This window comes from Crocodylus siamensis, chromosome 6 (assembly GCF_052110815.1).
Source record: "Crocodylus siamensis isolate JL-2025a chromosome 6, ASM5211081v1, whole genome shotgun sequence".
Classification (NCBI taxonomy): Eukaryota; Metazoa; Chordata; order Crocodylia; family Crocodylidae; genus Crocodylus; species Crocodylus siamensis.
The window spans coordinates 93,674,623-93,700,233 of NC_143400.1; the positions used below are offsets into that span (position 1 = coordinate 93,674,623).

General features: G+C 43.9%; 1 protein-coding gene across 2 annotated transcripts in view; it reads right to left on the bottom strand.

Moving 5' to 3' along the window:
• DIS3L2 (DIS3 like 3'-5' exoribonuclease 2) overlaps positions 1 to 25,611 on the bottom strand; it is a 225,168-nt gene that overhangs the window by 177,308 nt on the left and 22,249 nt on the right. For both annotated transcript variants that reach the window (XM_090050664.1, XM_090050665.1), the window contains 2 exons: positions 18,689 to 18,742; positions 14,376 to 14,477 (listed from right to left, as the gene is read on the bottom strand). In XM_090050664.1, the coding sequence (XP_089906790.1) occupies positions 14,376 to 14,477; positions 18,689 to 18,742 (156 nt within the window). The remainder of the gene's footprint in view (positions 1 to 14,375; positions 14,478 to 18,688; positions 18,743 to 25,611) is intronic.

Sequence of the window (25,611 nt, forward strand, 5' to 3'; positions counted from 1 at the left end):
CCCAAATTGCTAAGCATGTTAAACTCTGCTAGGGAGTTGTGACTGGCAAAGCTGCAGTCTAAAAGAAAGCCATTCAAACAGTTTCATGTACAGGAACACTAAAGAATATTTGAAGCCACTTCAACTTGTACAACTTGCTTTAATTTGGAAACCATTGAACAGATTTATCAAATTTTGCCCATAAAAAGTTGGCTTCAGAAGGGACCTCTCATGCCAATTTTCTGCCCAGAACAAGTTTAATAGCAAAGTTATAAGCCTCTAAGAAAATTGAGTATAACACAAAAAGGTTGACTCACTTCAGCTATAACCATAATGTTTATATAAGGATGCATGTGCAAGATCATGCAATGTATGCAGAACTGGGATTTAAATTCTCTCTGGAGGAAGAAACTTCACTGAGAAAAATCTCATTCATCCTTCTTTCCATATTCACTGTCACCTATCAAAGCCAAACAGCAATGGGTTATTGTGACCTAAACAATGTATTCATTCTTTTATTTGTACAGAGGAAAAACACACACCAAGATAAATGTGTTTGAGAATAACATGCTTTTCTTCTATTCAAGTATGCTTCATAACCATGTATGAAACACAGGTATTTACTGCTTTATTAAGGTTGCTGTCCACAGAAACGGCACTTTTTTAAAGCTAGGTATCAATAAGGATAAAGTATTGTCTCCATGTGCCCTTATTAGGGCACTAGTGTTTTTCCCTATACGCCAGCCTTTTTCATCTCAGCCTCTGTAATGGGGAAGAATTGTTCTGATGCCAGCTCTCATAAAAATGGCTAGTTCAAAATCATGTGCACTGAAAAAAATCAACCATTTTGCTGTTTTAATTGCAAGGTGTATGACACAGTGCTACAAGACCACATATCCAGGCTGGGACAAACTCTCGATTTTATAAAGCATGGTCTGTTTCTATGCAAGTTCAACCCTTAAGATGGAGCAAACAGATTTTCCTCAAAAGAGCAGGGGAGGATCATACCATGAATCCCGAGTCTTATTCTTATGCATGCTGGACAAGGAAGAGTCTGGGGACAAGGACAGGGGCTTACTGGTACTGAAGTGGCAGGCACCCCTGTGCCATGGGGCTGAGCAAGGGGCTCCATCCTAGCTCCCCTACCCATGCATTGTCCCTGCCGCCCACTGCCTTTAAGTGACTACGTGGTTGATTCAAGGTCCTGGACTAAAAGTTTCCGAGTGAAATCAGAAGCAGGGGAGTAGGCAGCAGTCCCGGCCCGCAAAGCAAGGCAAATGTCAAGGCAAACCCAAGAAAGACAAAAACAGCGCAAGACAAGACTCCAGAGGGAGATTATTTGAAAAAGTACTCATTGCTTTCAAAAAAAGCAAGCAATGCTTGGCAGATCAAGCCACAGGCTTTCATGATGGATGGTGAGAGATGAGCGTTGGGAGCTGCTTCTTGGTATCACAAAACACTGTGCCGAGTCTAATGTGTCCTTTGTGGTCTAGTATACTTTGCATGCTATACTGCTCCCTCTCCGAATACTCAACATGCTGTTAGGGGAGAAAAAAGTTAAAAGAAAGAGCTAGAACTGGCAAAGCAGTTAAAAGAAACAGGTTCTTCGGAGCTCAGGCCTTGAGGTGCAGCACCAGTCTCTCCCTGACCACAGTCCTCTAGCAGTACTCCCAGGCGCATGCCCAGGACTCAACCTATGCCACCGAAGTAACTCTTCAAGTGTAGGGTTGCTAACCTTAAACTGAGCATTAGTCACTTGTTTCAGTGGTGTTGCTGGGAAAATCCTTACTGTTGGACAATCCAGACGAGTTTAATGACAAAAGAACAACACAGAAAGGGAGGAGGGAGGGGAAAAAAAAATCAATGTTGATTGTGTGAGCCCTTTTGCAACTGTTCCTAAAAGCAAAGTTTGCCCAAGGACTCTGCCAGCTCAAAGGAAATTACTGTCTAGTGTGACATGGCCCTGACAAGGCCAGCTTCCCATCTCCCTGCCTTTCCTTTATTTGACAGCTACAGTAGCTACCACACCTAGTCTTCGGGCTCTGTTTTATCTTAAGCACAGATAGGACACACCCCAGGGGAAAGGAGGAGGATGGGACTGAAGTGATGTCAGGTGGCAGCGAACACATTTTCCCTCGTTGCTTTGCAAACCTTTGAACCTGCCCGGGGTAGTCATCCGCTCTTTGGCCGCTAACTGGAACAATGCATATCCTGGCAGGAAACGTGACAATGCATTACTGATAAACCATCACATGAACAGGCAAATTGTGTTTCCAAAGCCACTCAATCTAACTTGACAAATGTATTACCAGTGGCGTTCATCCCCAGCCCAGAAAGAGAGTCAGTTTTAATGAAGAACCATGGGGGACAAGAATAAAGACTCCCCAGAGCACATATATAATGCCCTGCCTTAAACACAGGCTCTGTAAATGAGCCAATAAACAGGACGAGTTTAGCTACAGGGTGTAATAGTCTGACTAAACTAAGGACACGATCTCCAGTGGTTATCCATCCTCCTCCACCCTTAGGTGTGTTGACACCTACTGCTTTTGCCACTTTTGCGTACCAACACAAACCGCAGCAGCCAAAACGCCTCTCTCTAACCATGCAAAAAAAAAAAACCAGAAACAATTATTTTTTCATGCGCTCTAGAGAAGGAAACCTGGGGAATTTTTTAGCCAGACATCTTGTAACCAGAATATACAAGATCACGCCAAGTCTTCATTTTCACACCTCCCCCAATGTGTTCAGTGCCAAGTTTTTTTTCACTGCAACACAGTATTTGAAACCATTTAATCCAAACTAAAAACAAAAACTATTCAAAAGATGTGCACTGCTCTAAACTGACAAATGATTAGGATGCTGAAAGTTGTCAGAAAACTTGAAATGCAAGCCAGTTGCAAAGGCATACACCAGCCTACTCTTCTGTACCAATTATTTCCTGAGCTGGCAAAATGCAGCGGGCTAAGGGAAATAGTTAACACACTGAGAGAGTAAGGAAATATATAAAATTAGTCTCTGCCCTTTGCTGCATAGTTAACAGGTCATTAGTTTGTTCTGTAATATTTTTCTAGAGTCACTACCAAGTTTAAAAAAAGAGCTGCAGTTTGTTAACACTGGTACAGAGAATGGAAAGTGCAGATAGAATCTATGCCCTTCAGAAACGTGGATAAACTGTTTCAATTGCTGGGCAGATGTTGAGAAATTATATGAAGCACACAACTGTTAAAACAGAGGAATTTGTTGGAAGAGATAACCAGGAAGAATTTGAATTTACCTCTCAATGTTTTGAGTGGCACCTTTTGCTACTGGAGCTTGATTTGAAAGAATTGCTTGCACTTCTTCAAACAGTTGCAGGAATAGGAAAAAAAAAACCAACCTGAAGCCTTGCCATCCCTACAGGTTCCAGGACAAGGATCTGTAAGTTAATTTGGTTAAGGAGACGGCCAAGTACTAATAGCTTAAAAATAAGACTTGCTTGTAACATGTTAACACTGCTAAGGAAACTGTCATCGACATGTGTTAAGCGCATAAACCCTTATTTTTTTTACACCACTGAAGACCATGCGTGGTACCGTGGTGTAGAAGGAAACCATCATCTCCAATGCTCTTGAGTTGCCACTGGCAACAGCAACATTAACCTCAGAAGACTAGGACTCATCCTACCTTTCCCTAACAAGCAAAATACCAGGAAGTGATGAGAGGAGGGAACTGGAAGACTACTTCTCTTCTCAAACCTTAGCACGTTTCACCACACCTGGGCACAAAAAAGGAGGGGACATTTGGAGACGGTGAGTTTTTTCCAGTCTCCTGAAGTTAATGGCACTATTGCAGATGGCCTTCCCAACCTAATCAGAATAGCCACCAAATCCCCAAAGCAGCAGCTTCACCATGAACTACTTTCCCCTAGCTTATCTCACCCTTCCCTACCAGGGAAACAACTACCTCGAGCCAGCACTTCAGACATCCCACTGCTGGTGGTGAATAGCTCATTTACTAACAAGAACTTTCTTGTTATAAAAGGGGTTATGAATCTTGACTTCAAGACACCTGTAGTGAAACCCTAATTTTTCCATTTCTGCTTTCTGCAAGTCTCCGTGTATAGGATTCCCTCTATTGTAAGTTCCCAATCCCTTGGATTTACATCCATCAACAATAAAAGACAGTTGAAAGAAGGAAGCGGGGGAGAGTGTGAAGCAGCCAACCTGTAAGCAATGTTGTCCACACCAAGTCAAATCCTTGTTTCCTGCCAGCAGCTCACAAGAGCAGATATGCGAAATGATACCCATTTTAGAGATTTAGAATATCACCCTAAACAGAGCGTGCATAGGAATTTTAACGATACACAGCTTTTTGGTATGATTTTCAACTATTCCCTTCCACGTCTGTTATTCAAATGACATTTGAGGCATATACTTTAAAACAAAACAAAACACACAAATCAAACCAAAAACCAAAAACTCTTCAGTTCCTTTGAGCCAGGAGTGTCAAAGATACAGCCTGTGGGCCTCTTGGAGGGACCGGGAATTCAGGGGTGGGGGTTGACAGCAAATTCCCAGCTCTGGAGCCTGGTTGGTGCTGCATATCAGTGCCAAGGGAGCAAGCACTGCCTGTGCTAACCCTTGCAATCACTGCCAGGTCCAGATCCAACCTGGGAGCCCGAATGAGTCTGATGCCCCTGCTTTAACGCCATAAAAATCCTCGTACAAATTCCAATGGACTTTTATCATTATGCTTCACTTCAGTCCACTCCTGACTTCTAAACTATGTCGGTCTGAACCTTACCAACACCGTGAAAAATCTGAATGTCCCGGCAAAAAAAAAAGTGTTTATGAAAGTTAGAATAAGCTTAATGCATGTGGCACTCAAAGACTGTTTGATCATGACAACAGGTGCCTTGACATTCTTATAAGGTGTAGGCTCCAAATATCATCTGATATCAATCAAATGCGTCTCCAAATTGGCAGACAGCAAATAATTCTAAGAAACGCTAATTCCACAGGAACCAAGGACTAAGAAAAGTCCAAAATGATAGTGGTTATATAAGAGATTGGATTAAGAATAATCTAGTGTGATGTGTGCATGTTTAGAGAAGCCTTGGAAGACTAGACTTTAAAACAATCATTTAAAGAAAAGTCGGTTGTTAAAGGAAACAATTTGCTGTACTAGACTTTCTTCATGTGACCAAAAAGAAATGAGTAGTAATAGAAGCTTAGGTATTAAATGTTGGCTCTACTCTCCTACTAAGTAAGATCAGGTGTTCCCATCAGCACTTTCCTTTTATCCTTCAAACCGAAGTTCTTTCAGCAACCCTCACTGAAATCTAACAGTACTTAACTCAAGTCGGAAATCAAACCGATCACCAGAGGCTTAACCAACACTAACTCTGCTGTGCATTTAACACTTGAGCACATGCAAGTGTCTGAGAAGACAAATCCCACTTCTCTTTCTGCTGAATGGTTGCTTGGCTGCTAACCTGAGAGGGGAAAAAAGTATATTTTTACCCTGCATGCCTGCATCCAAGCTCCATCCTCAACGACACTATGCAATGGGAAGACCAAATACAGTCAGTCCAGTTGCCCTGTAGTATCAATATGAAGAAACAGATGTAGTCCCCACTGGCCAAGCACTCTGGGAAACCTTTCAGCACTTTAATTTTCCCCCCATCAGAGAAGGATGAAGGACTAAAGGCACAGCAAAGCAACTGAAACTGCAAGTCTTCTGCCTCTTCACCAGCTGGAACCCTACCCTTGGTTTTCCAAGGCAGGGAACTTCTTTCTACTGAAGACCCTAATCTTGAATGGATGGCAGATTTACATTCCCAAGCAGCAACATTTCTACTTTAATTCAGAAATGTAACATCCAGGTAGAAAGGTCTGGGTCACAGAAGTTAGACACAGCAGGGAAGACATTAGTAAGCTGCTGGTTCCTCTCTCAGAAACCTGATAAGGCTCCCTGTTACAGCTTATAGCTTAAGTTTTTGTGTCCTTCATTCCCAATTACATTTTATTAAAAAATAAATTGTGGGGAAAAGGAAATAATACAACATTTCCTTCTATGAAAACCAGCTCTGATTTACCCAACTCTGGATACTGCTCTAGATATCACTGCTTCACACCCACCCAATTTAAAGTTAAGTGCAGCCTACAGCAGTAACAAATTGGGCCTCCTCTCTGTAGTTTTCACCAGCAGTTTATAGCTGTTATAGCTCTCCTCATCTGGATATCTTCCTGGCTTCTTCGGCTTTCTACTTTATTCTTTGGCAGCATGAGTTACATTAGGTCATTTTTAAGGTGGGCAGTTACCCATTATTATAATGATGATTTATCCAAAGCTCTATATTATGAAATGATGGTTTCCAAAGAACTGCAGTATTCACTAACTCAAGCTATCAAATTACATTGTTTTGATAACCTACTGCAAGTCCTCACTCAACGGGCTAAAGTCAGCAAAGTAGCCGTTAGCAAGGTTAAGCAGTAGTTATCTCAGGGTGGATAAAAATTAGTGGGTTTTTTTTACATCAGATTTTATTTAAATTAGATTTTATTTAATCACACTTTTAAGATGCCTTTTTAAAAAAATCCTATATAAAAGATAGTTTTAATTCGTTTTAATATGTAAAAGCTCAAAGATATCACCACAAAATAGGGATTACGTACACAGAGTAAAGCCCTTACCTCTCACTAAAAGTGCAAAGTTTCAGGAAGTTAAATGAATAGAGGACTGCTGGGGGTGGAGTAGATCTGGGCAAGGAGGAGGAATCTGAAGATAAATGCAAGGAGGGAGGGCCGGCCAGCAGAAACAAAAGAGAAACATTTTGAGCAGCATATTCCAGAAATCTTGGGGCAGAAGTTTCTGAGGATAGCCTCTCCATTGATTTGAGATCTAGTGAGGGAATGGTATGCTGGAAGGGAAAACCTATCATGGCAGCAGGTTACCAGGCTGTAAAAGAGAGAAGAAATCTGGAAGCAAGTGAAGAAAGCTCCAAACTAATAACATATGGCTGCAGTGCTCATTTAATGTCCTCCCAATACAATGTGGCAAAAATATCCCCTAAAAATCCATGATTAATCTAGTGCAGTGGTTCCCAATCTGTGGTATGGGTACCACCAGTGGTACACAGAAAACCTGTCACTGGCACGCATTAACAGATGCATTATAATTACTTTATATGATAAAAAATTTGCTGGTGGTACTTAAGGTTGAATCATTTTAAATTGGTGGTGCATTGATCTAGTGATTTGGAGACAGTTCACCTCCTAAAGACTTCACAACTATCTGCTTCCATTAGCTTTGGTAAATAAAATAACCAAATCATATTTCAGTTTTCTGATGCAGCTGCAAAATTAATCTAAAAAAAAGAGATCACTATAAATCACTTTCAAATGTTTAGCGTGGCTCTTCTAAAAATGAAACCTAGATCTAACTCCAAGGTGTGAATAATATGCATTAAGGTTATAGCAAACAACAAGAATGCACTTTTTGTAGAAAACAATGATTTTAAATTGAGGCTTTGTGACCGGTGATTTAAACCGTTATTTAAATCGTGATTTAAAATCTATCTGATGCAAATCAAAGCCACCCTGAGTTATCTAGACAGATATTCGGAGAAAAGCCTCACTTGCATAAGAGTTTAGGTGAAGGAAAAGCAAATGATTTCTATTTGCTAAAGCAAGTTCAAAGTTAACAATGCCATTTTGATGCCTGACTAACACCATATATGTTTGCGTCAACAGCTGTGTGTGGGAGCTGGCCAGGATATGTCAGTGTGTTTATATTACGCGTTACAACGCTTCTTGACGTCTGTCTGAATTTAATTTTTTCCTTACCTTTGACTGCAGCCAATTATTCCAACAATGGCCACTGCTGGGCAAAGGGAAATTTAGCTCACATCTATATATAGAGTTTGAAGTGGTTATTTCTGTCGTAAGGCCCTACGAGCAGCAGGTCCCGACTACAATCACCTAAGACCTCCCACAGTCTTACATTCCACCATACCGCCTCCTGAAGAGTTTCTGGAGGAGCCCATGATTTCCTGGGCTCAAAAGATCTGCAGATGATATTGCTCTTGGCTACTTCATTGTCAGAATACTGGAACGCCATCCAGCTGTCAAACAAATGGCCCACGCTACCCATAGTGCAGTCATTCCCAAGCCTTCGTCCTTGCATTCATTCCTGCAAGAGCCCTAGGGTAGGTCAGCAGCAGTGTGGGAAGGAATGAAGCCTATAAAAAAAAGTGGGCTATAAGAGCAACCAAGAGTAGTAATCGGAGTTTGGAGGCTGCTTGTTCCATTTTAAATACCTTTGTTACAAGCAGACTCATAACCTAAGATGCCTCCTGCATATGGCAGCAAATGATATACGTGCTTGGGACCAAACCCCACCAGCTCTTCTTACTGAGGCAACTCACACCAAGAAGTTCTGTCCTGAATCAAACAGGTGAATGTAAAGAGAGTAATTCATGAGAGGGTTGTCAGGAAAAATCCAGTACTTGACAAACTACTATTCTGTGAGCACCCCGAGTTAGGCCAAGAATCGAAGTCCCTAACATGTCACCTTCTTCCAGCAAAGTCAGTCTTATACAAAAAGCAAACGCAGGTCTGAGATGAGTGCTTATTTTCTTGCCATTTTCCAGTTGGTCTAACAAAAGGTATCATTTTGGAACCAAGAGTTCTAGTTTTTTGTATGTATATCAATTGAAGGAACTGATGAAAGAGTGGAAGCAGGCTGCAAAACGAATGCTGTCCTCTTACGCCACTAACTGACTTTGCTTCTCTCCAGATGCTAGAAAAATATTGAAGTAATAATTCGTGAACACTTTTTACCTTTTGGGCTACTGTACAAGTCGCATTACTGTACAGAACCCGAGTTTCAGGGATGGCTGCAGGTGCGACTCCATAAGGCATAGCAAGAGTCAGTGATGGAAAGCTGAAGTTAAACTAATTCAGGCTAAAAACAAGGCATTATTTCTTTCTTAATCTGCAAGGGGAATTAACCACTGGAGTAACTTGCTGCTGGGAATGTTTAATTAAGCTCTAATTCATGTAGGCATTTATTCAGGGAAGTCCAACAGACAGAGCAAGGCGAGGGTCAGACTAGAGGATCGCAGGGGTGCCTCTTCGGACTCACCTGACGACAATATGCCAAGTGCCTGGGAAATATGGCCCTCCAAGCCAGAGCTCTCCCTCTCCAAGAGGTAAATCAGGGCTGTCCTACTGGCAGCCCAGGAGGGGCTCATCTGTGGCACCAGGGCTCCCTGCTGATCCCTGCTCCCCTCCATTTCTCCAGCTGTGCTAGCAACCAGGGGCTTCCCCTGCCTCCTCCAGCTTCAGTTGCCCACCCCCCAGGAGTACTGGAAAAGCCCACGGCCCAGGACACTGATATGGTGCGATGCAGTGGAGGAGCCACAGCTGGGGAGCTGAGGCTGGGGTCCAGAGTGCCCCCACAATGCAGTACAGCGGGGCCGATAGTTTCTACCGGTGTGGGCCCTGCCAGGGTGGCCCGCACAGCACATAGCCCTCAGCCCCTTAAAATCTGTTGGACAGCTGCGAGGTAAATAACTGTGTGTCACCAACATCCCTCAGTTGTACAACCCTCCTAAGATGCGAGACAAGAGGACGCGTAAAGACCCTGTGAACCATACCATGCAAGCAGCCAGGGCACCTCCGTCAACTGTAGGCTGGCATGAAGCCACTGCATGCATTCCTCGAAAGCCTCAGCTAACAACGGTCTGAGCCAAAGGTCCGACTTCCCACTGTACCGGTGCCAGATCAAACCCATTGACTTTAGATCAAAAAAGACAGAAAGAAAATATGCAAGACCAGGAAACGAAGGGAGCTGTCCATCACACCAGGAACCAACACAATGAAGTTACTGAGCCACAGGGATCTGCCCCATGCTTTACTTACTCTGATCAATACCAGGAAAGGCAGGCAAGGATCAAGACAGTTCATCATAAATACCTACTTGCCACATGAGCAAGGGAGACCTGAGCCCCAAGATCCTCCATGAGGTTCTCCCAAGGTAGTGTATAAGCATGGGACACACGCCTTGTCACACTATGCATTACAATGGCAGGATTTCATTGCAATTCAGTGTCAGTAGCACATACCCATAATTCTCTCGCCAGAAAATAAGAGACACACCTTACTTGGGGAAGGTAGAATGGAGAAAAAAAAAAGATTGTTCCAGTCAATGAGCAGGGGCATTCGGCTGGAAACTACCACCAAACTTCTGGCATTTGGCTGAGCAACAAGGGGAGGGCAAGTGATGCTGGTGTGCGGACTCTACCTCGCTCTATGGAGGCCCATGGGAGCACGGCCCCTGGCATCAATGTCTCCATGCCTCCGTCCTGGTGCAGAAATCAACATCCTGCCTTAAGATGCACTGCCTGCCACGAAAAGAATCAAACTGCCCTTCTTGAGGGCAAAAGGAAAGCTCTTCCTCAGGACTCCCTCTGGAAGCAGCCTTATTCGGTCTCCCCCTCCCGAGAGGGCCCCCTGAAGCCAGTTCTGGCACCGCTTCACAAGGGGCAAGCCTTTGGCTTCGAGACCCTGGCTCTTCTCAGCTCCTGGCTTTCCTGATGCTACATAGCACCCCGCTCCTCCTTTCTGGCCATCTCCCAAGGAGGGGGCATTTTCTTCTTTTAAACAAGAGGGGTACGATCGACTCCAACTGTACAACAGCCTGCTCCAAAGCAGACAATATGTACTGCATGCCGTGCCATGCCAGTTCCCTCTGTCCTCCTTCGGACTTAGCACTGTCCACCCTGGGACATTTCCTCCCTGTCTGGCCTGAGACCTTCTCTCTCAGTCCACTCCAGGACTGTTTCCATGTCCCCTCTCAGACTTTCTCCCATCCTCCAGCTCTCTCAGAGCCTTACTTTTTCTCCCCTAGCCTCCTTCGTCACACTCTCCAATTTTGGATGGCTAATTTTTGGGGAAAGGGTATGTGCGGTATGCAAGTAAATACGGTAACTATCCAGGGCTCATGCTAGCCTGTCAGATGCAGCAGTCTCCTTTTTTTAGACATATATACTATTTCTCAGACACCCTTGGTTAGGGCAGCCATAAACGAATGGTAGTGAAAGGTTTGTGTGCACTAAAACAGCACTGGAGCTTTACAATGCATCAGAAGCCCAGCACACAACAAAAAGGGACATCTTTAGGACAGACAATCTGGGTTAAGGAACCAGCTGATTTAGGAAAAGCAACAACCCCCCTTTCCCCACCCTGCCCAACACCATTTCCAGGCCTTGTAGAGCACAGAAGCTACCACCACGTAAGTCCGATGTGTTAACAACCTAATCCTCTGTGATATCAAGGCTTACCAACAAAAAATACATAAATCCAGTCTTCAGTGCAGTGCAAAACATTGGTTTGGGAATAGTAAACAGCAAAAAAACCATTACTATACAAAGTGACTGCCTAGCAAACCAAATCTGTGTATTTTTCAAGGTATCCTCAGAGATTCACAATCTTATTGCACATTTGATTTGTATTTTTCAAAGAAATAGTAGAGGCAGCACAGCTCCTAACCAAAATGCCCAATGGGACAGCAATATTTCTGAGGCTAACACAAGTTGCAACTTCGCAGCAGTTTATGAGTAAATGAAGGGAAAAGAACTGAAAATAGCTAGTTGCCTGCCATCTATCACTAATCAGTAACAATTACTTGGCAACATGACAACAAATCTCAATGCAACTTTGTGGTACCTTCTTCAAGACCCTAGTACAAACATAAATGAGTAGCAAGAGACTCCGGGGAACTTATGAAGCTGGAAGGCTGAGTCAACCCCTGAATGCAAAAAACAGACTAGGCAAGCAAGATTCCTTGGATAAATCTGACATCTGTTATTAGGCCAACTCAAATAGTTGGAAAAATTCTTCTTAGCAAGCTTTTGGGCACATGCCCCTTCATCAGGCTGAGGAAGCATCTGCAGATGGTCTGTGTTCTTCCTGGATGGAGCGCACAGACCATCTGAACACACTTCCTCAGCCTGACAAAGGGTATTTGAGCCTGAAAGCTTGCTAAGAAGAATGTTTCCAGCTATTTGAGTCAGCCTAATAAAAGACATCGGATTTACCCAAAGAATCTTGTCTGCCTGTGTCCTTAGACAGACACGGCTACAACCTATACGCCTAAAACAGAGTAGGACTTCCTACAGTGGCCATCTGTGTGACTTCATGCATTACTGTATGATTCACCTATTTAATTTTGCAAAGTTCACTGTGGAAGAGTTAGACTCATATACTATGAAGATATAAAGTTTTCCCAGTCAACAGTCAGACCCCACACCTTCATTCATGTTGTGTTCCTTAATGTTTGCCCAGAACAGGAAGAACATTCTGAACTGATCTTTTGGCACTGATATGCATTTGGGGATCCAACCATGACAACAGCCACAACTCTAGTGAACTCAGATTTACTTTCATTTATATCACGTTTGCTTCCCATTTAATACTCAGGCAGCAGCAGTATCCTTTGAATAACAGATTTTCACCAAAACACTGTGCAATATACACCTGCTCAGAGGATTTTCAGGATTATCTTGAGGAAAGACTGAAGCTCTAAAAATATCCATGCAATCATTCTGACACTCTAAAAGCATGGAAGTCGAAAGATTCCAGTTAATGTTCAACTGAAGACCTTGCATATGCACGTTTAAAGCTTTTCATATTAGCCTGTTTCCAACAGAGGACATGAAGGTAGTTGAGGAATAGGAAGACCCTGCTATCCTAAAGGACACGAACTGTTCAAAACAGTCTGGATATTAGTCTTACAGAACAGGCACCTATTTCCTTTGTCTAATCCAGGACTGCACCAATTCAACTCAACTTACAGGTCATTTTTCAAATCAGGGCTCATGGCAGAGGTGAAATCTTTTATTAGACCAGCATGTTGGTCTAATAAAAGATATCACCTCTACCATGAGCCCTGACTGCTTTTTCCTCTAGACCAATACGGCTACAACCTGGATATTGGAGGTCATTTTTCAAACACTTGAAAGGAATTTAAAAAATCCAAATATTTTCATTGGAGAATATATGGCAATTGTCACCTGCATGCAGAACAGCCAGGTAGAAAGCAGACAGCCCTTGGCAAGTATAGTTCTGCAGGATACAAGACAAGCGATAGAGCAATACCTGTTTACATGGTTTGAGTTATTCCATGTTATGAATTTGTTTGAAGGCTGGAATCATTGTGAGATTTGGAGTTGGAACAAAATAAGCTCTCCGGGCCCCACAGACTAAAGCAGGGGTGGGCAATTACTTGGGCTGGAGAGCCACTTGAGGAGTTCTGGTGAGCTGTTGTGGGCCGGGTGTGCTGACCCTCCCTGGAGTGGCAGCAGCAGGTATGGGGGAAGCAACTGACCCTAACTGGCCTCAGGCCCATCTATCCTACACCCACTGCTAAGGGCACCAGATGGAGCAGGAGGGTGGGGTCTCCATGAAGACTGGCCTGGGACCCCTGCAGGCAGGGCATGCTCAGCTGGGAAGATGGGACGGGGCAGCAGACAGGCAGAGAGCAGCATCCAGGAATGGGATGGGTGGGTGGGGTCAGAGTCGCGTGGCCGTACCAGCACAGGGCCATGAGCTAGGGCCTGGGGCAGAGCCATGGTCTATTCCCCGCACATCCCTGTGATGAGTGCCCATTCCACAGGCAAAGATGTGCGGGTAGTGGGTCACGGCTCTGCCCCAGCCCTGCACTGACACCATCCTGCAATCCCAGCCCTATCCCCACCCAGGCTGCTCCCAGACACTACTCCTCACCCCACCCATGACTCCATCCCATCCACCCAGCTGAGCCCACACTCCATGGAGACCCCGCCTGCGCACCTACTCCTTCCAGCACCCAGTGTGGCAACAGCAGCGATGCAGAGCGGGCTGCCGCTCTGGGGACTGCCAAGAAGCTGAGTCTGGCCACCACACTGCCATGCCACGTGGCCGGGGTGGCAGAACCAGCTGCATGCGCCATGGCTTGGCCTGCCCCTGTGCTTGGGCTGAGCAGGGGACCTGCTGTGGGCTGGACAGAATCCCTTGGCGGGCCAGATCTGGCCAAGCAAAACCACTCAGTGCCATTACATGAAGCCAGGTTGATAGAAAACAAAGGGCCACATCTCCCATTCTAGGTTAGTAACCCGGGCAAAACACAGGCATTCCAAAGTAATGGGAGCTAGTTATTTCCCACCCCAAGTGTGTGGTCTAATGTTTTAGTCATAAACTAGTTAAAAGATAAAATGGTTTAATTTGCTAAAGCCTAAGCCATAATTTATCTAAGATAGGGTTGTATAAAGTTCTTATGCTCATCAGTAAGGCCATATGTGAATATGCATAGAGGAGGACATCGTAATAGGCTCCTTCTGTGCAAGCCATAGAGATAAACATTGGACTGACCTTCCATTGCTCCTTGGGAAGCAGCTTCACCACCACAATGTCCCCATTCAGGGCTCTGTTGCGAGCGACCACTCCATCGATAAAGATATCGCGTGCCCCATCCTACAGGAAGGAGACAAAGAGAATAAATACCAGACCAAAAACCCTAGGTTCAACTTGCTACAAGAGTTTTAAAAAAAGCTTTGTTGTCATGCCAAACAGAACGCACATTTGTCATGATGTACACACATTTGCACCGCAGATGTACATGGAAGCTAAACTTCACCAAGACATCCTCCAACACAGAGTCTCTCTTAGCACATTGGCTCCTGTATGCATGCCAGCACAGTAGTTCCACACAGTGTATGAGACAAAGCCAAGCCCTCAAAATTTATCATCTGCAACCTCAGCATAATTCCCCTCCAGCGACTGTTAGGAAAGGGGAGCTCTATCCCTCAAGTTGCAGCTCTTCGAATACATTGCCAGGGAATCCTGAAAAGCCATGTCAAAAGGTGAATGAGAACTTCCCACGCTTCTCGGTCCTGGGTAAGAAAGCTGCAAGGGGCATGCCATGGACAAGACCCTTGGAGGTCACAAAGAAGTCATGCTCTGAAGGCATTTGGTACCTTGAAAAGAGACACAACCAATTTCATTTTTTTCCCTATACTCGACATAAAATCGGTTTGAAATGTTGACCTAGCAATGCCGACTTAGACCAGATCTTCTGCTGGAACAGTCATGTTAAAACCCGTCCTCTCTGCGTTCACGCCTTTACGTAACAGCTGCTGCTGTGGTACACGCCATGATCAGCTGATGTTCTGCTCACAATCTAGATTTGGCTTGGGGCTTTTCCCCAGAAGGGGTGAAGAAAGGTAAAGCAGTCTAAAGATTTTGTGACGGACTTGTGAGGTTTTTGCAGGGGACAATTTACTTTTACACACTTCGTTTTGTCTAGTTACTCTCCAGCGCTCCTAATGCCTTTATTTCTGCTTCTGTGCAATTCAACACAGGCTATTCTGCATGGCTATTTGTAGCATACCTTGACCATGTAAAAACAATAAGCATTCACTATTAATCTGTGGACTCAGAAATATTTTCTAATCATGCAGCTTCACTCTCTTTCCTAACCAAGTTAACCGTGGGTTTCTTTTGGCTGTAACGTTTTTTTTAATTATTTTTCATAACCACAAGAAAAGCCAACTTCAAGGGAACTAAAATCTTAGTCACCATTTCTTTCTTTCTTTTTTTTTGGTGGTTCTTCAACCACTTGCTCACAATTCTGTAGCACTTGGTAAAAGCAATTGCCATTTTATCCAGTCTCAAACCTAAGAGGATTTAACATCGCAGAAGTATTCTGCACTGCTTAGGTTCCAAAACAGCGAAACAAAGAGAGGTGGTGCACTGCCATTATGAAACAAAAGCCATTCTCCAAGTCAGCAAATGAGTCTTAGAAGAAAAAGCAGCAGCAGCAGCTCAACAGCTGTGCAAAAGCTGCCTCCCATGACAAGATGCAGAAAAATTGCAAAGCTTTTTGGACCAACATAATTCAAATTAGAAACTGCTCTTTTAAGAAGACCAGATTTTTTACATATGGTCCTTGCTCTCTTTTTTCCTGCCCCCATCAGCTCCTGAACGAAATACCATATATACAAAAAGGAAAATTCAATGGCCCCTCTTAAGATATATGCCTTTTTTTTTTTTAAAGTAGCTTTACAATTCTACCCTAACACTACCTTGTTGCAGGACAGGGTTGGTAAATGTGCTAATGTGTTTGCTCCGTACATTTTTTTTTAAACTTTGCAAGAAAATATAAAAGCAGCTTCTGTCTCTGCCAGCAGCACCACTGGTTTGTACTATGCCAACTAATTAAAATTATGCTGCCAGACAAAGCAAGGAGGGATTTTTTTGTTTTGATTTGCCGCCAAAAGTTCTCATCTTAAACAATTTCTTCAGGTATACGTGTTTCTACATGGGTTAGTTCAGTGCCTCCTAGAGAGGCTGTAATTAAAAAGTGGCCTAAAGCTTTTTCCTGCATAAGCCACTTAAACTACCATAAAAAAAAAATGTAACATTTGTTTACTTGGAGTCTCAGATTTGTGGTCCAAGGGATTGGACATTTCCAAAAATGTCTGGGATTTCCCTACTTTTTGTCTCTTTCCACCATACTAACTCTCCCCCCATGACAGTCAGTTGCTGTTTCATGTTACTAATGTCATTAAAATGGGATTCAGCTGCAACATAATATTGGGATAACTTAAAAGGTCTACACTTATGCCTAGGTGTTTACATTGTATTAGCTGCAGGGCACGCTGTTGCTGGCAATTGGACCCTTTGCATCCGTCTCCCATTCGGCAAAGTATTTTATGACTATGTTGCCTTCTCAGAAAAAAGTAGTAGTCTTTTATATTTCTATCTGACAGCAGGGAGATTTGTGGTCATTTTAATCTCTTCCGGAAATGAGTTCCCCAGTCACAGGCCAGCCGCCAAGATAGCTCCATCCCTCATGTTCAGAGACTCCCTCCTGCAGTTGACAATTCCACCGTTCAAGAGAGCTCAGCTACCGTGAGCGGTGAAGACTGCGGAGTGCGAAGAGGAGTTCGTCCTGTGGCAGGTGTTAAGAGTCAGGTCAAGCCTGGGCCCTTCCCTTTGCCTTCGACGCGGAGACGGTACACAATAGCAGCAGCTGGGACAACGTACAGCCAGAGACGCACGGTGTTCGAGGTGACCAGCTGCTACATACGAACCAAATGAAATCATAGCCAAGGCAGGGGCTGACGGAACAGGGGGCTCTGCCCTGGCCAGCTGCAAGGGAAGGATGGAGATTTTTCACAGCTGTAGCTCTTTCAGCATCTGGCAGCAACAGAGTCTTGTGGGACGACAGGGCTGCGAGCCATCCCGCCGCCCTTGATGGAGGGTAATGTTATGCTAATGATGCGTCCCCGGCACATAGCCTCACAGTGACCATCTCCACCTTGGGCAGAGTCCTCTTTGTCCAGGTGCTGATGCTTCTTCCCAGTGGGAGATAGAGCAGTTGGTGCGATTTAACCCACAAAGGGAAGGAAACCGCAAATGATGGCCAGAATATCCTTAACTAACCTGCAGTGCCCATGCACTGCAGTACACAAGCCCCCTGCCTGACCATACCAGGCAATCACTAAGCACCATGGGGAATGAAGGATAGAGCTTCAAATCCAGCTGCTTCCGTGTATGTAGCTGGACTCAGTATTTTGCCAGTGTTGCGTGGTTTAAGGGAATATGTTTAACAGTCTACACCTACCTTACTTGAGAAAGCAAAAGAAAGGACTACCACTCCTTTCCCCGTTCCACACCAAAGCCTACTTTACAAAAGCACTGCAAACAGCTGTGCAAAAGTACCTCCTCCCCCAGTGAATTTTAAGAGTCTCTCTCATTGCCTCACACTACGTAATAGAAGTCCTTCCCTGAAGAAAGAGGCTAAAGTCATCATCATCGAGGACTGAGCAACAACGGATGTGAGCAGAGATCTCTGGATTTTCAATCCAGGCTCAGAAAAAAATTATGCCCAGAAGCAGGAGACATCAATGCCATCAGCACTTCACTGTCTGAGACGGGGCGGGGGGGTTTCTACTGTATACCCAAACAAAACCTCGTTTCAAGAGGCAATTCACTTCCACATCATCACCAAAGTGTTGATCCAAACACTTCCAAACGATTGCCCTCGGCTACACCAGCTGCCAGGTAACCTTGACTAATTGAGGGCCTCGACAGCACAAGAGTCTTTCTATTCTGGTGACAAAGGAAGGGGGAGAGTGGCACAGAACAGGCCTATGTGACAGCAGCAAGCCCCAAGCCAAGCTCGAAACACTTTGCATAGGCAAAGGTGCCTTAAAAAGAATCACACGTGTTACTTTTGGACTGACTTTTCAAATTAGCTCATGCAGCAGATTGAAAGGGGAGAGAATATTTGTTTAGGGAAGATTAGCTTGAATCAGTGGAAAATCTATAAACCCTCTGTAGCCATAAACCAAGGGTTTACAATTACACTAACTGGTGGTCCTCAAACCTGGGTTCAGCTGGCTCCAGTAAGATAAAAGGACACATCCCCCCTTTGATGAAAGTTCAGACACATTCAACAGCACTTTACAGTATTAAAAACGAGTTGCTGCTTGGGGTTTTGTGTCTTTCCCTCAGATTACGTGCATATCTTCAGGATTTATTTAAATTTATTCCCAACTGATTTATCTTGCTACACAAATCTAAATGACATTTCATGTATAGTATCACTGCTATCTTAATAAACATTCACTTAAGCACTTCAGAGTGTTACACTTAGCAGAGATGTAAATTATACCTACCGGAGATGGAATGAAGGCTTCGTGGTATTTCTTTGGATTGATCCTCAATGGGCCCTTAAAGAAAAAGAGGATTCAAGATTATGCCTAGAATATAAATTTTTTTTTTTAAAGAATATTAGTTCAGTTAAGCAGTTATAAGCAATGTATTTACAGGGAAACATGGCAGATGCATCTGCATTTCCATGATCTCTCTCAGGTTTTGATATTAGTGCCTTAACATCTAGGCAACGTCCAACCAAAATGCAATGGATGGGCTTATACAGATGCAACAGCTTTCTCCAATTCCCACCTTCGATGGAGGCAGATGTCAGGGTTTCAGATGCCATTCTTTCCAACGTTACACCAGAAAGAAAGGCACTTTCAGAAAATGCTTCTCAGAGTTAATTTTTCTGTTGACTGATATTTTTTCCTCCTTTTAAAGTATTTAAGTTTTAAGGAAAATTGCTAGCCTCTCAGTTACACAGTCTTTCCCAACAGCCGTAGCAACACTGCATGAAACCTGGTAACTGTGTTGGATCAAGAATCTTTACTGTTGGATATGTACTGCAGTAGCACTTTGGAGCCCCAGTTGGGGACCATGCCTCCACCAGGACCGGGACTGTACAAAAAGACTAATACACCTGCCCAAATCTAAGTTATCTGCCAGAAGACAGCAAGCTGCATTACAATCACAACATGTACAACATGACTTAGCGTGAGTTCGAGATACAGGCAATCCCCGCTTAACGCTGTTTTGCTTAGCGCTATATTGCTCATTTTACATTGATACTGGATTTCACTGAGCACTCAACGAGTTTCATTATAACACTCATGGGCATTGTTTAGCTGGCAGCAGGTTTTGCTTAACACTACTCTGTTTAGCACTCAGTTTTTTGAGATCCAATTAAGCGCGCTAAGCAGGGGCTACCTATATTATGATAGACTCAAATGATGATCTTTACTTCGCTGCTCCGGGACTGGCCACTGCTACTCCCCAATGTGCTGGATTTATGAGGTTATACTGTATTTTCAGGCAAAGGGTGTTGTCAGGCAAGTAGCAATTTAAACATATTGCGACCAGTTAATTATTCCATATCTCCCTGCATTCAGGTTTTATGGTGCACCCAAGGTCAAATCTATCAGATACATTTTTAACTGACGTGCAAAATGCTCCTCATCCCAAAAGCAGATACCTTCTCCAGGTCCACCCTTTCCCATGGCTCTAAAACATGTCACCGTAAAGAACAGATAGTGGTTAGAGGGGAACTTTCTGAAAGTTTTATCTGCTGCTACTATCCAATCAACAGAAATCACGCAGGCCCTCCTCCATCTCTAGCACGTGAGCAGGGCCACCTCAACAGCCACAAACCCTATGCTACATTCAGGAATGGAAATAATAGGAATAGAACAGTCCCCTACTTTTCATCTGGTTTTGGTGAGACACTCTTTGCTTTTAAAAGACTTCATTTCGTTATATGTATAAGATCCATTTTATGTTAACACACACACACTTTTGAAAGCAGAAGGGAAAAAAAAGAAATGTTTCCTCCATCAGTGGCTCCTGCCAGAAGGTGAAAAACTTCCTGAAGTCCAGCTGTGCCTTTGAACTGCTCACTAACACGGACAGTAGCAATAACTCCATGGCAAAGGTATTTTAAAGGGAAAATTGAAAAGCTATTTCTAAAATAAGAGCATTTGGAAAAAGAAAAAAAAAAAAGTATTTGAGATCCAAAAGGCTTAAATCAAGTTTAGCCACCTTTAAATTTAAATAAGTGCAAACACACTTAGAAGACATGCACTTCCTTCTTCCTTATTTGCCAAGTCAGGATTAGATTCCCCTACAACAGGTCATACTGTCATTAACATAAAGGAAGCATTTCTGCTGCTTGTATTCAGGCACGTTAGCTACTAGAGAAGAAAGGAAAGTGCAAACAGTGGATTATGGGCTGTTTCAGAATAATGAATATTCAATTGCAAAAGTGTCACAAGAACTGCAATCAGACAGATCCAGTTAAAAGTAAATAAATGTTAGTCTTAGAAAAAATGAAATAGCATTATAGCTAAATAGCTGCATTAGTAAATGCTTTTCCTTTTGAATGAAACGTTAAAGCTTTCTTCATCCATATATTTGGGATAATGTCTTCAATTCGTTATATAAAATCTATTCCATCTGCATTCAAACTTCTGTGTTTAGCAATGACAGGAATCTCTTATGAGAACGGCTTCCTTATAAATTCACTGCAGCATATTATTTTATTTTATTTATGTATTCTGGGAAGCACTCTGACTCCAGGAAAATAAGCTGAACACATCTGCAACTTCTGCTGGCTCAAGGAAGAATCTGATAATTTGTGAAAGGTTTTTGTTTTTTTGAAAGTTTAAAACCATTGGCACCAGGAGGGGGGGAAAAATATATATATATATATCCTTTTGACCTGATTTGTACTCTTTGCAGCAAAATGTCTTATTTGCTGCAGAATTAACACTCTGACTAGTTACTTATTTCCTTGGGTTGTTTGCACCATGGAAGATGATGTCAAAGAGAGCACCCTTTGAGAGAGCCCCGCTCAAGCAAAATGAGATCTAGTGCACTGTAAAGGTGGGAGGAATAGCTTCCTTCAGGATTGGAACCCATTTCAATCATGAAAACGCACCAAAAAAGCTTGTTTCTACAGTCAGTTATCAAATCACCAGCCTGATAAGCTGGAAACAGGAGGCAGCTATTGAGAGCCACACAAGGAAGAACATGTTGGCGGGGGGTGGGGGGGAAGTAGTGTGTAGCAAAAAATATGTCTCCTGGGGGTACAATGCAGTGCCACGGAGAGACCCAAACTACCTGCATAGACTGGAAAAAGAGCAGCCACATTAGTGCCTGCATCTAGCCTCCAAGCTTGTACATTCAGAGCAAAGGAGGAACACCCTTTGTCATGCTAAAGGACCACCCTGAGATAGTTAAGCCCAGGCTGCTGCAGGTAGTCACAGGCCAATATCTCATGTACAAATGGAAAATCACATTTTGCATATGTGGCCAGTAAGGCAACTAACTGGGTCTGTACACACCAGCACTCGATTTGCGTGTGCTGGCTGAATATCAAAGTCTCAGCATATTTACCGCTACAAGGCCTCTACATTTTATACACGTTATATAATTACCCCCAGCCTCAAAACTCTGATGTCAAGTAGCATTAAAATACTTTTTCTCTCGATCTTTCCCTTAAGCGAGGAACTCCCAAGGTTCATCTTCGAAAGCAGATGGGTCCTGTTATCTGTGCCTATGAAAATCCTATTTACAATGTAGTACATTTCACGCTGTGATATCATATCTGGAACCGGTCGCTCTCCCCATCTGCAGAGAACAACTGTTCTCATGTGTGTATTCGGGGCCGAGGTGCTGGCTGCAGGGTCTCATGATGTCACACACTAGGGCTGTATTATTTTACAATAACTTGCAAACAATAGCTGCTATATTTATCAGTGTTTTTATGTCAGCTCAGCCAGCACTTGGGGAGGGGAAAGGTTTGCAGCCACGTTTCTAAAACATTTCCTGATAGTTCAGGTCAACCTCTCACACCCACCAAAACAAGGAATTACAATTTGTTACGCTCCTCACAGGTCACAGAAGACAGGATTTCCCAACTCTTTCTTTTCTTGTAGAACCAGAGCAACAGATGCTTCGACAAGACGTCAAGCATCCCAAATCAAGCTGCTCATATCAGCTATCATAACATGCTTGCCCAGATTGGTTTGTGATGTAAAAACACAGAAAAAGGGCAGTTCTTAAGTACCGAGCCAGTGCTGAGAACAGCTTTAAAAACAGCCCACAGCTACATAAAGAAATCAGCCTTCTCCCTCTCTCAAGTCTTCACGCTTCCGAAGAAACTGCTTTCTTTAAGGGACGTTATTCTGATGACAGTTCAGGGCCTCTGTACATCAGCATGAGCATTTGCATTTACCCATCTAGACCCCAACGCCCAAGAAGTCTTGCTCACTTTGCTCACCCAGCCCTTGACCTGGACTGGTGAATAATGTTGGCAAGTTTTCACAGACAGTAAGAGCTGGAAGGGACCTCGCGAAATCATCGAGTCCAGCCCCCTAAGATGTTGAAAGGCCCTTTTGCTCATGTTGTTTAATAGACAGCCACCATCCATTAGCTGACTCTAAACAGTTTGTTCAACTACTCAATTCAAGCAACAGCGTGGCAAATCAATACGGGATTCCCCAGACAGGTGTGATCATGGGACAGACTCCAACAAATCCTTTCCGTAAGAACAGACAACTGAATTCAGTACCTGAAATTCATACAGTCTGTCTTTCCCTGGCCTCCCTGCTGACAAGCACCTGCCACAAGCAAAAGCATTGCCAGGCTTGTTGCAATCATTCAGGCAGGTGTCATAAGATTTTGTGCAGGAGGTCCCCAATGATTGCAGATGTCCTGGAGAGGCTTTTTTCTAACACCGTGTTACAGGAAACCATTGCTATAGTCCAGTCGTATCACAGAAGCCTGATAAAGTAGGGCTGGAAGGGACCTTAGAAGTCACAGTGATTCCAACTCCCTGCTTGGGGAAGGACAAGCCTTGTCCAAACGAAGCGTTTCTCTGAACAGCTCTTAAAACTTTCAGAAACGCCTCCTCAGAGCTGAGATCAGGGTCCTTCCTATGTGACAGACCTATTTCTGTGCTCAGCCACCCAGAATCCTCTGGGTGATCCTACTGCTCGGTGACAAAGACACTGCCAGAAGCCCAGGAGAAAAGGTAAAGTATAGACACAGCCACTGACACCGATAGAAAGAGCATTTCCATAGCACAGTAACATCTTGCTTGTAGAGACCGATGAAGTAATTCTGCAGCTTGTTCCCTCCTTCCTCAGAGGTCTTAAAGAGCAGCACTGAAGACCCAGGCATCTACTGAGAGTCCTGAGAAGATCTTGGGGGGCTTCATCCCAACCCCCTGTGTAGGGTGCATTTAAAGCCACTTTTAGGGCTAATGACAGAACACTAGGGGACACAAGATATTTGGGGCTGCAGTGCCCTACTGCTACACTCAGCTCTATCTCTCCTTCATCGAATCCAGATTTGGGGATTTCAATACCTTCCCCCATGACAGAAAACTGGCCCAGAGGAAAAGGGCTGCAGCTTTACCTTACCGAGGCACATGGGAAAGTTTCTGTCGGGGAGAAGTACGTGAGCTGCAGTAGGAGCTACACCACTGACACCATATGCGAGGCCCTCTGGAAGGCATCGCTTCCCTGGGATCCTCAGGTTGCAGCTGAGCCCTGCCATGCCTGCTGTCATCTGCAGCTGGATTGCACCATCGCAGTGGGCCTTAAGCCTTGTCTCTGTACTTGCCATCACTACGCCAAGTCGCTGGAACGTGCACCAAGAAAGCTGTTTGGAAGGTTTGGCTGGTGCATCGTGCGGTTGCAGCTTTCTGAGCAAGGAGGGCTTCTCCCCTGACACAGGTTCAGAACAGTTGGGGACTCCAATATCTCCACTGGGTTTCTTGGCTTCCAGGTGTAGATACCTGTGGCTGTCAGACTGCAATCACCTGGGGACAACCTAACACTTGGGACCACAGCTGAAGTCAGTTAAGATGCGATGTATAACCCTTTCTACAACGGGTCAGGGGATGGGCATACACGGAATTTGCCTCGGGATGAAAGTGGACAAGGCTTTATGTTTCAGTCATTTCACTGTAATTGCCCATGCGCACACTCTTACCTGTCAGTAAAGCAAAATCTAAAACCACAGCAGCTTTACCCTTTCTCAAAGGGAACAAGTTATGAAGACTAGCTTCCACTTATGGAGAAGCAAGAACGTGTACGTGGGCAGTTATCACTGAGCAACTGATGGGCAGTAAAGCCATCCCTTTTTGCCTTGCTTGTACATCTATACCCTCTGAGGTGAGAAGATATCGTTCTCCAAAGAGAAAGCGTGCTGTATGGAATCCCTTCCGCAATTCCAAACTCTGCATTCTGGCTACAACATTTGTAATGAGAAGTCTGACAAACTGTTTGAAACCTTAATCACTTGTGAAACTCATACTAAAAAAAGTGAAAGCTTTTCCTTTATAAAAATAGGGAGAAGCTGCAATTAGGGTCGTGACAGTTTCTGTATGGCTTTTGTATCATTTTAGTGGCTAAGGCTTTTCACTTGAGACTGGCTCTGGTTCCCAAACAGGCTGAACCTTCACAAAAGAAAACTATTTTGACTCCTGAAGAGGAAAAGCAGGCAGCTCTTCTGGGCACTGCTCTCTGGAGACTGCAGGAATGACATTTCTTCCTTTTCCCGTACCAACTCCATAAACATACTAGTCTACCTGGAAAGAAGGATGCATCCAGAAAAGTCAAAGGTGACAGCAGGCCACTGAACAATCCTTGCTGAAGGACACCACCAGGCTGACCTGTACCACAGTAGGGAAGGGATTTGCATTGTTCTCATAATGTCCTCCCTTCACTTTGGCCAGTTCAACCAAGCTGCCAAATTCTGCTCCCTTAGGACGTGGCTCCTTTTATATTACTATGATTACATGAAGCTATATGGCTGCCTTCAGTTCTGGGATTCCAGTTACCCTTTAAATACCTGTACAACCCCCTGTATACTCAGTGTGCCAGTCCTAAGCTGCAACAACACCATAGGTGCTCTAGTAAGATCCGACTGGAAACCAGCAGATAAGCCAACCTATTATCAAAGTGTTAGCATGTTCTAGCCTCAAACTTCATTCTCTAACAGTGCCACACCTTTGATTGATGCTAAAGAAACTGGCATATATTCTGGTGCCAGTTCTCAAATAAAAATGGAGTGCCAATCTCAGTGGCCTTTGACAGCACAACCACAAAAACACAAGATACTGGCTTTCCATGAATGTGTAGTACAATCTATCAAATACCTGCCAAAAGAATTTGCCATCACGCAGCCCAGGCCACAGCTCTACACAGCACGTATCTAT